This window comes from Phymastichus coffea, unplaced genomic scaffold, assembly GCF_024137745.1.
Source record: "Phymastichus coffea isolate CEN01 unplaced genomic scaffold, Cenicafe_Pcof_1.1 PCOF00060, whole genome shotgun sequence".
Taxonomy (NCBI): Eukaryota; Metazoa; Arthropoda; class Insecta; order Hymenoptera; family Eulophidae; genus Phymastichus; species Phymastichus coffea.
In genome coordinates, this window is record NW_026706871.1 from 291,436 (window position 1) to 301,457 (window position 10,022).

The 10,022-nt window shown below is 32.8% G+C and overlaps 1 protein-coding gene across 2 annotated transcripts; it reads right to left on the reverse strand.

Annotated features, from left to right (window-relative positions):
• Positions 1–33: 33 nt before the first annotated feature.
• LOC131666737 (protein bicaudal D-like) lies at positions 34–9,534 on the reverse strand. Of its 2 annotated transcripts, XM_058939615.1 has the most exons (10): positions 9,026–9,534; positions 8,074–8,214; positions 7,416–7,994; positions 7,082–7,339; positions 6,855–7,001; positions 6,583–6,639; positions 5,656–5,835; positions 5,322–5,571; positions 4,978–5,232; positions 34–3,868 (listed from the first exon to the last, which is right to left on the reverse strand). In XM_058939615.1, the coding sequence occupies exons 1-10, from the start codon at positions 9,221–9,223 to the stop codon at positions 3,558–3,560; spliced, it is 2,376 nt and encodes a 791-aa protein (XP_058795598.1). In that variant the 5' UTR covers positions 9,224–9,534; the 3' UTR covers positions 34–3,557. The 2 variants fall into 2 exon arrangements, with proteins under 2 accessions (XP_058795598.1, XP_058795599.1); XM_058939616.1 differs by lacking the exon at positions 6,583–6,639.
• Between the last annotated feature and the right edge of the window lie 488 nt (positions 9,535–10,022).

Consider the following 10,022-nt stretch of genomic DNA (forward strand, 5'->3'; position numbering starts at 1 on the left):
TGAATTTTCTCTATAAAAGAGAAATTGGTCGAAAATAAATTAGGCAGTCATAGAGTTACAAATGTATATTATTTATTTGATGTTACAAAATCAATTATGATTACGAGTAACGCCACCCAACACAACAGCTTTTTCAATATTTATTATGAAAAATCGCATGTAACCGTCGTCACCGCATTGAAATAAAATTTTGCGGACACCATTTTTTTCACTCATTCATTGATCGACATAAGTCTCTTCGAGATAATTAGTATACGTGTTTAGACAAACAAATATTTAAATGACAAAATACGTGTATTGTAAATATCTCTTCGCTTTCATTTGTTTGCATAGTGACACAAAAGTGCCATCAATTCGTCCAGTTACTTTGGAAAATTCTGATATTCTTACAATGCTACATCACTATAGTGCATTTACACTATTTACAAGTACGTTTTCTCGGCAGTTTTACAAAAATGAAAAGCTTCTGAAATGTTCGATTCTCTAGCCTTTTTCAACAAAAATTAATAAATTGTTTGTTAAAATCAGAATATATCTATAATAGATCATCGCACAGATACAATTGAGGATTGCGGCTAGAATTTATCAAAAATGTATAAGTTAATATAAAAAAATTCTCTTCAGTTATTAGGATAATATTTATCTTTTTACTATTATTACATTGTACCGGAGTATTAACACGAAAAAATATTTTTTCCATTATTACTATTCGATATAATTATTAGTAATGCTCCTATTTCGTGAGCTACTTTTTTCCCATGGGAAAGAATTCAAAAAGTGTTCAATTCATTTAAACGATCACGAATCCTTTTTATTTGTTTTTCACCAACATTTTATAGAATACTGTTTTTCTCAGATTTTTAGAACGGAATATTATTTTTGTTGTAATAATTAAGTGCTAATAATTAAGTATGTTAGTACATTCGTTTCGTCAAGAGTACACGCAAAATCTACTTTTTAAGAGAAACCTAAATTTTATCCTACATTGTAAATATTGTTTGTTTTGTTATGCATGACTACTAAATTTTTTTACGAAATAGCTAAACCAGACACCACCGCAGAACACAAAACATTCAAATTTATCGATACATTTATTATGGCATTCAAAGTGAAACGTCAAGTTTATCGTGTATGCGAGATTTTTAAGTTAATAAATATATTACTAAATTGAAGTCAAGTGCAGAATTCCAAGGAACTTTTTTATGGACGATATAATGTGCATTTTAACAAAAAGTTATTAAAATAGAATATTTGATCGATAACATAATGAAATATTATGTTATTGTATAATTGAAAATATTGTTCAAATCCAATAGAAAATTGATTGCAACATGTTAAAACTTATACAAGTAAATAATATGAAAATAAATCATTAATGCTTACTTTCATTGCAGGTATAATATAAGTATGAAAGATCGTACGTATGAGAGAAAAAGCTTAATTGAAATATTGAAATGCTGAATCATGAAGATTTGAAAAATTTTCTCATTATTCTCTCACACTTATTGTCTTACGTAAAAAACTATCCTCGTATTTATATTACTAGAAGATTCAAATGAACCTCATTTTATAACATATATTCGTAATCGCCAATTATTACGTTGACAGATTTTCAAGAACAGCCTTCTAAAAATATTCAAAAAATATAAATAATTGGCTGTTCCAGGCATTATAAATAAGTGGACGTAGCTCGTACGGTGGTGTAAGGAGAAAGGACAAGGGACGGTCCTTACGAGGCTCGGTTTGGTTAATGGACATATTTTGAATCTCCGCTCGTGATTTATTTGGAAGGAATTTCTAAATACTCTAGAAGTATCGTCAACGGTTAATATACTTACAAGTTCATCGACAACTTTTTTTTAGAGAATATGAATCAGCTAATACTACATTTATTTGTAATTAAATCTACTTTGTCTATGTCGTACTATTGCCTATTAAATTTTGAGCGGAGATTTTACTATATCATACAATAATCATTCAATTTACAAACATATTCAACAGTAAAATATTGGTATCAACGAAAAAAAAAATGCTCGTTGAAACGATCGTTTAAATTTAATTTTTCTTCCACTTTCCTTTTGTTAAAGTTTCGTGTAAGTATAATGATAGAAGTGGTAATTAGTTAATGCAATAATTAATAGTTAATATTATAAATCTTTAATAAACTTGTTAAACACTTGTTCACACTTATCACTGATTATAACTAAGCTTAGATAAATTATAATTCTCTTTTAACAAATAAAATCACTTAAACAATAATCTCTTTTCGATACTCCGTACGGAAAGTACGTACTTTCCGCACGAACGGCCAATAACGTGCGTTCAAAAACCGAGCTTTCCACGCGTCGTATCGAAATAGTACATTACGATACAAATGCGGGAATGTACTATTTCAAACACGGGAAACTCAAATTCTGCAATTTCAGTCAACCAATGTATGCAAGTGATGCTGTGACCTTTTTAAATATAATATTTCTAACTACAAATACAGGTAGTTCATTTACATTATATATATATATATATATATATAAATTTTTTCCTAGTTTTCCTTTTCACTCATTTAATATGTTCACTTGTTTTCTAATCGAGCTGCCTTAGATATGTCAGATAGTATACAAAAAATAGAAAAAAGCTGCCAAAAAATAATACAAAAACTGTCGTAGTAGCATCGGTTACAATAAGGTGCATATGCAGAAAAAAAACAATAAAAAAATCATAACTTATTACAGTGTATTGTATACAATAAAATAATATTAAAATAATTGCACAAAATACGCCTTTTCCGACACCCATTCGGAACGTTAAAATAATATAAATAATTTAATTTAAGATTGTAATTTCTCTTTTCCTTCTTTTTACTGTTTAACACACAAGAAGATTTTATTTATCCTTCTTTCGCGCATAAAAAATTTTATTAGACGCATGTTCAGCGCAATTCAACATTCCAAAAATTTATTCACGCACTGAGACGTCGTTTCACTATTTCGTGGACTTACGTATCTAATCGCACGATACGCTGTAACAAGAGGCAGAGATTGTCGCGACGTGGAGCAAATTTAATGGAACGTTTTTACGAGCTTTTTATGGCCATTCAATCGATTGTTGAGTTAATGTTGATGGAATCATTCATTTTACAATTGAAGAAAGGTGACGATGAAGTGTATGAATGTATTTTCACTCAACAATCGAGCTATCATTTCTGAAAAGAGACTCGTCAATTTTACAACAGACTTGGAATTTTATAAAATTAATATTCACCTATATTTTTATATTGTACCAATGTTATTCTGTCAACAAATTCACAAAGTCTATATTCAAAGATAGATTTCAAGAGTGTCAATCTCATCAATACCCGATTTTCAAATTTTATCTTAAAAAAAGAATGATTATTAGAAATCTAACGAAGTCGATTTGTAAAATCTTATAAAAATTCTAAGCCGACAGCTTAGTAGTCTGTACAGAATATTTTAAAATCTCTTGAAAGATCTATCGAGCTCGCGCGGTCGTTCCGTATTGGGCGCGTCTCAGAATATTTTGCCCCACATCTTGACCATCTTCTAGAAGAAGTCCCTGCCCTGATGAGGACGGTTCGTCTGCTGTGGCAGCCTACCACGGCCCCTGCCTCCATTTCCACCACCACCACCTCCACCTTGAGCGGCGTTCTGCGAGTGCCGCCTTGTGTTCCTCAGTTCTCGATCGACTTCAAATTCCTCGAGTTTCATTGTCACACACAGTTTCTGCTGGACAGCTAGACGAAGTAGTTGGTTGAGTGTCTTGCGGTCCTCTTCGGCGACTGCCAATTGGCGTTTCAACTCATCCTCGCGCGTCGCATTTTCCTCGCAACGCGCAGCGAACATTGCGCGCAGACCTGTGGGCGTGGGCGAGTATTTTCTCTTGTTAAAGGGGACTTATGAAGACACGTGTGAGAGAGAGAGAGAGAGAGAGAGGAGAGAGAGAGAGAGAGAGAGAGAGAGAGAGAGAGAGAGAGAGAGAGAGAGAGAGAGAGAGAGAGAGAGAGAGAGAGAGAGAGAGAGAGAGAGAGAGAGAGTAAGAGAGATGTATGCGTGTTGTATGCTGATGAGCCAAAGCGAAAAGCAACTGGAATTTGAATTCACTTGCAGTGCTACTTTCTAATAATTTATTTTCTTTACTGTACAAGTCATTTTTTAATTTTAGTTAGATTCAATGATTTCCAAAAGCCATTATTACGTACACTTGTGCCAATGATAATTAACACACGTAGCTAAGAACATATGAATTTTAGTAACATAAGAATGAAAATTTTCCATCTAAAAGATCTTCATTCCATCACCAAATGAATGAACGTCTCACTAATGACGTTAACAAACTTCTGTTAACGTAGCTTATTTCCACAAAATTACCGAGTCAATCCATCAATAAATGAGATGTAAAATGAAATGAATGTGATACAAATTATATAGTTTCTTTTTCTTCAACTGACATGTAACCGTTTTTTGCATGGTACTGGTTATTATGTTAATAGTCAACATATTATAGGAACTGTAAACCTTCATCGACTTAAAAATTAAATGGCCACGTAAGAACTTCTAATACAAACAACCAGTGCTAGTCCCAGGTCAAAAGTAACGCAACTGAATATTAATACAAATATATAAGCTAAGGCTATTATATGTGTTACAAAACGTAGCATTAGTTACAAGCAAGTTAGTAAAAGAAAAAGAGGGAAAAACAAACAGATTATTATATGTATCAAGATAAAAAATGCGTATAAGCTATATATTATGAGGTAAAATAATACTTTTTAAAGACAAGACTGTGTGCATAGTTTTCAAAAGAACAAATAAATAAAACGTAATCTTTTAAAAGCTTGCTAATGAATAATAAATATGTGTTGACGCAAGCATTTAAATGTACAATCATGTTATTAATCAACTTTTACATCGCATATCGATGTGAAAAAAAACCAACATTACTTGTAAACATTGTGAAACTTACTTGAGAATGTTGCTGCACTTTCTTTCAATGTCCTTAGCTCGTTTCTCAATTTTAGCATTGTCTCATTCACCACAGTCTTCTCGTTTTCGTATTTGCTTTTGAGATTACTCAACGCCACTTCAGCGGTATTCTTGTTGGATTTCAGAACCGTTCTGAGAGTCGCTATTTGCTCTCGTTTGGCAGACAGCAAAGATTTCAGTCGAATCACTTGTTCTTGCAACTCTGCCACTTCCAATTTATTCTCACTAACAGAGGCTAAAAGTTAAATGTGGGCATTAAAAATAATTAACATTTTAAAAGTTAATTTGACAGTTTTTTAGTTTATTACTCTTTGAATATATTACCTTCACACACAGCACACATTCCAGTTTTAATGCCCTTGATTTTCGACAATTCGATCGTGTGTTCCACGGCATTTTTCAGATGTTTAATTTGATCCATGGCAGTTTCAATACTCTTGGTAATTTCCTTAGCTTTACTAAGACTCTCGAGATCTTTGATTTTAATGTCAGTCTTGAAGAGCGTCCTACACCATTCAATTTTTCCACCGTCTTCTTCGCTTTCAGGGGCTGTTTTCTCATGATCTAGAATGACCTACAAATGTATATCAGAATATATTAGTCAAATTAATATTTGAACTGTATCTATTACTTTAAAAACCTTTCGTCGTTAACGTACCCTTGAAGGTGTTTCACCGTTAACTGTGCATACGTGATGATAGAGTTGAGCGAGCTCATCGGACATATTTTGAAGATCGTTTTGAGATGATTCCAAAGAACTACCAGCCTCTACTGCAAGTTTTGAAAGGATACTAACATCCGACTCTAACAACATACTCCTCTGCTCGGTATCCAACAGCTAAAATAATAGAAAATGTTGATAAACTATTCATTTTGCAACAATCATTCACGTGAAAACTTGAATTAGCCTTTTGAATAGTTAATTATTGGTGCAAATTATATTTTACAATTTATAAACGTAAATATTCAAGAGGCTGATCAATTATTTCAAAATAACGCATCATGTGGTATGTATCATATATGACAGTCAATTTGTCATCATATCTTTGTAGAATTTGATCTTTGAAGTAATTTTTTGTCTTATAAGAAGTGCAAATTATTTAATGAGGGTTTTGTTTCATGCATCCAGGCTTTTCAAGACTGTAAATTATTATTATTATTATCATCATGCCACAGAAGATAAGACAAGATTGAGTGAGAAAAAGCTTATTGTTATAAAATAATTTTCAAATTAAATAGATTAATTTCTACTAATACATTTGATGCAGTTAATATTGAGAAGGATGGTCACCGAAGTATTAAGGATGCAGAAACTATGATTTTTATCTCTTCATCTTTAATGACATGTCAAAAATTAATCAATATATAGTATACACAGAACACTTTATAGTGGATTCTGACAAATACATCAACACTTTTATAAAAAAATATGCACTCATTTGTCAGATTCTAACTACAGTTTTTAAGGATTTTGATTCAAATTATTTAAGAATTAAATGTCTCTGTGGATATCATAGTTAGGGCATTGAAAAGCTGTAAATATTAATTTGAGGAGGCAAAACCATACTATCAAATTATTAAATACATTAGAAGGACCACATTCCCCAACCTTTTCTTGGAGACTCTTCTCTGTTACAGGTATCTGAAATGCCATAATTGTTCTCAAATATTTTCCTAAGCGCTTGATTTACGTTTATATTGACCACATAATGTTCACACTTATCCATTGTATTATACAAAAATATATGTTAAATTAAGAAATAAAAAAAGAAACCCCCTTGTACCACACCATATAAAATGGAAACATTTAATAAAATCAGTTGTTTATTAAAGTAAAAATGAATGAAAAAAACTTACCTTATTTCGAAGATTTGTTAATTCTGTTCTTAGATGTTGAGTAGAATCAGATATCGTCAAACCCCTTTCAAGCTCAGTCAAATCTTTTTGGAGTTGTTGAACTTCTTGTGCTGACATGGTACTCCACTGGTGGTATTGAATAACAGCCTATAAAGATTTTTAAAAACTTAGCCATAAAGTTTACTCTGATATTTATCAGATAAAAATTGAATAAAATTTATCATTACCAAATTTAGTTTGTCAAGTGTTGTATCATCCCCTTGTTTTTCTGGCAGCTTGGAATGAATGTGTTGCAAAGATTGAACATGAGCAGCTAACTGGACTATTCTTGCAATGAAAGACTGGAGTTCACCTTGACTTTTCTCAACAACAAACTGTGAATCTTTTAGATTTTGAGTCAGTACTGCCTTTTCATTTTCAGCCAATTCCAATTGTTTTTCAAGCTTTTTCAATTCATTCAAATGAATTTCAGAGAACAAATCCACCTAAAATATAATAAGAGAATGTAATCATAAAGTCTCATTAAGAATTACTGAAAGCTTTGACAAAAAAACCACTCACCTGTTTGTTAGGTGTAGAAGTGCCAGGTTCTTGAGTTTTCAAGTCATCTTCAATCCTTCGCAATGCTGGAGATTCATCTTCACCATCACTACAGATATTTTGTTCATCTGTCATTCCACGAATCGAAAGTGCAAGATTGCTAAGGTTATAAATGGATTCACTGTTCATTCTCTGGTCTAGTTCCTTCTTTAAAACATATTTTGCTTCTCGCTCTGCTTGCAGTGATTCCAGTGCTTCTTCCATTTGTTTTTCGGCAATTTTTTTTAAGTTTGTCAGTTCTTCTACTTGGCTATTCAAAAATTCTACATCCTCGGATAATCTACGAATTTCATGTTTGGCACCTTCAAACTCTACTTGACTGGAACGTAGTATGGACACTTGCTTTTGTAAGGAAATATTTTCATCTTCAAGCTCTGTATAGTCTTGCAATAATCTGGACTCTCTAAATCTACATTCTTTAAGCTCTGTGCGCAAACTTCTACGTTCTGTCTCAACCACCAAATGGTCTTTGCCTACGTCTTCTCTTTCTTGTAGAGCATGATCACGCTCTGCTTGCACTCGCTCCAACTCATGGCGCAACTAAATAAAATTAATTATTCTTTGTATTATTAATGGAATATTATTGAATAAGATTGAATAGCTGATAACAAGTTATTACCTGCTTCACTTCACTTTCCAACTCAATAATTTGAGTCTGTAAACTAGTTTCTCTTGCAGCACTTTCATTTAATAAGCTCTCTTCTTGCTCAATACCACTCTTAGTTGTTAATTTTGTAGTTGTTTGATATTTTGCCAAAGCCTGCAAAACATAATTAAATTATTATAAATATACATAATTTGTAAAAAGAAATATAATTGTAAATAAAAGTTTGTTAATTTTTTATGTAATAATAATATTATTAATGGCTTTGTGCAAATGGAATTTTCTAAGAAATGTTCCAAATATAAAGGGTTCATGAAATTCTATTTTTGGAGACATAGCATTGAGTTTTAAGTTACGATAGTTGCATACATTCCAGTCAACCCAAAATTAAGTCTAATACTTTAGATCTTTCTTATGGAAAATTTTATTAATTTACTTAAGTCATAAGATTCAAATATTAAATATCTCTAAATAAATATAAGGACTCAAAAAGTGAAGATAAAATTGCTCATATATAATTTGAATAAATTTAATAGTATTTCATGAGTCATAAAATAAACTATAATTACCTGTTAGAATATTAGCTATCTGTTAAGTAAGGCAAAATAAATATACCAAGGCATGCAACATTTGCATGAACAATCATCATAAGCAAATTTAATCAACTAAAGCGTGATAGAGACATGACTTATTACCAATCTTGTTACAAGTGTAACAAGGTAATGACATCAATTAAGCCCAAAAGTCAAAAAGTATTCATTCAATCGGAAATAACGGTGAAAGCAGAAAAATAAGCTGACATTCATAATCAGTGATATTTAAGAAATACCGAAGGTTGTACAATGCAATGTCATACATGTCGCGCAGGTGTAACCAAATAAAATGACGAAAATAAAAAAAAAAGAAAGGCCCAAGAGCGCGGTGTCTATCCAAAAAAGGTGAGTAGCGGGGGCGCGTGGAAACTAACCTCCTGAGTGATTTCGAGTTCGTGTTTGGTGTGGTCGTAGAGACCTTCAAGGTCGTTGCATCGCAGCTGGAGTTGACCCTTCTCTTCGAGTAAAGCGAGTCCGTATTGGGCCGACTGGATCTTCTCGGTAGAAGCGAGATCCAGCTCCCGAGACAGTCGCTCGATCTCGGTTCTCAACTCGGCCACCACGTCGTCCATCGCACACGCCCTTCGTCCTCGTCGTTGTTATTATCGGTACTATTGTTCTTAACAACAATTTGTTACCGCGAGGAACAGACAGACTCCATCGCCTTTTACCTGCCGGTTCGTCTTCGTAGAAGCAGAATGTCTACGGCGCGCGTATGTATTGTGTATACGCGAATGTGTATAAGAGCAGCGGTCTTTTCACGAGGTGGTCGTCGTATTCATGGCGATGCGGCACAGTAACTCTTCTTCAGGCTCCTTTAGTGAACGACCGCCGACGAGCACTGCCGACCAGAGATGCGTACATCGCCGCACTTTAATTCTACCAGTCGCTCCACGGGCGGTTTCTCTCTCTTTTTAACTCTGCATATGCTGTGTCTCTGTTTAACAAGCACAGTGCGCAGACTCGTCGAAAAGTATTTATTAATGCTACTTCGTCCACTTGCGCTTATTACAAATTCACTATATAATAATAATAATAATGAATTAAAAAAGCATTCCTTTGATTGAACAAATCCAAATATTTTTTTTTCAATTTTACGATCAGAATATTTCACATTCAACTTTGTTACATACTTCATTACATTCTTGTTAAAGTAGCGGGTTGAATTATACTAACAATTCACGATCATGATGATGAGCAAGTGGAAACGAACCATTACAACTTTATATATATATATATATATATATAACCTGAGCGTCAGCATCAGGTGTATAAAATTAGCAGATTTAAAGAATATTGTAGATTACTTCCGCTTCCGTAATTGTATTAATTTGGTGACTTTGTTTATGATGCAATGTTACTCGATATCCC

What these genes read in the sequence shown, in the direction of transcription:
- LOC131666737 (XM_058939615.1), bottom strand. Translation starts at nt 9,223, where the DNA reads ATGGACGACGTGGTGGCCGAGTTGAGAACCGAGATCGAGCGACTGTCT. An exon ending in CACTTGACAAACTAAATTTG is followed by an intron (nt 7,002 to 7,081) that starts GTAATGATAAAT and finishes AAATCTTTATAG; the next exon opens with GCTGTTATTCAATACCACCA. An exon ending in AATGTGTGCTGTGTGTGAAG is followed by an intron (nt 5,233 to 5,321) that starts GTAATATATTCA and finishes TTTAACTTTTAG; the next exon opens with CCTCTGTTAGTGAGAATAAA.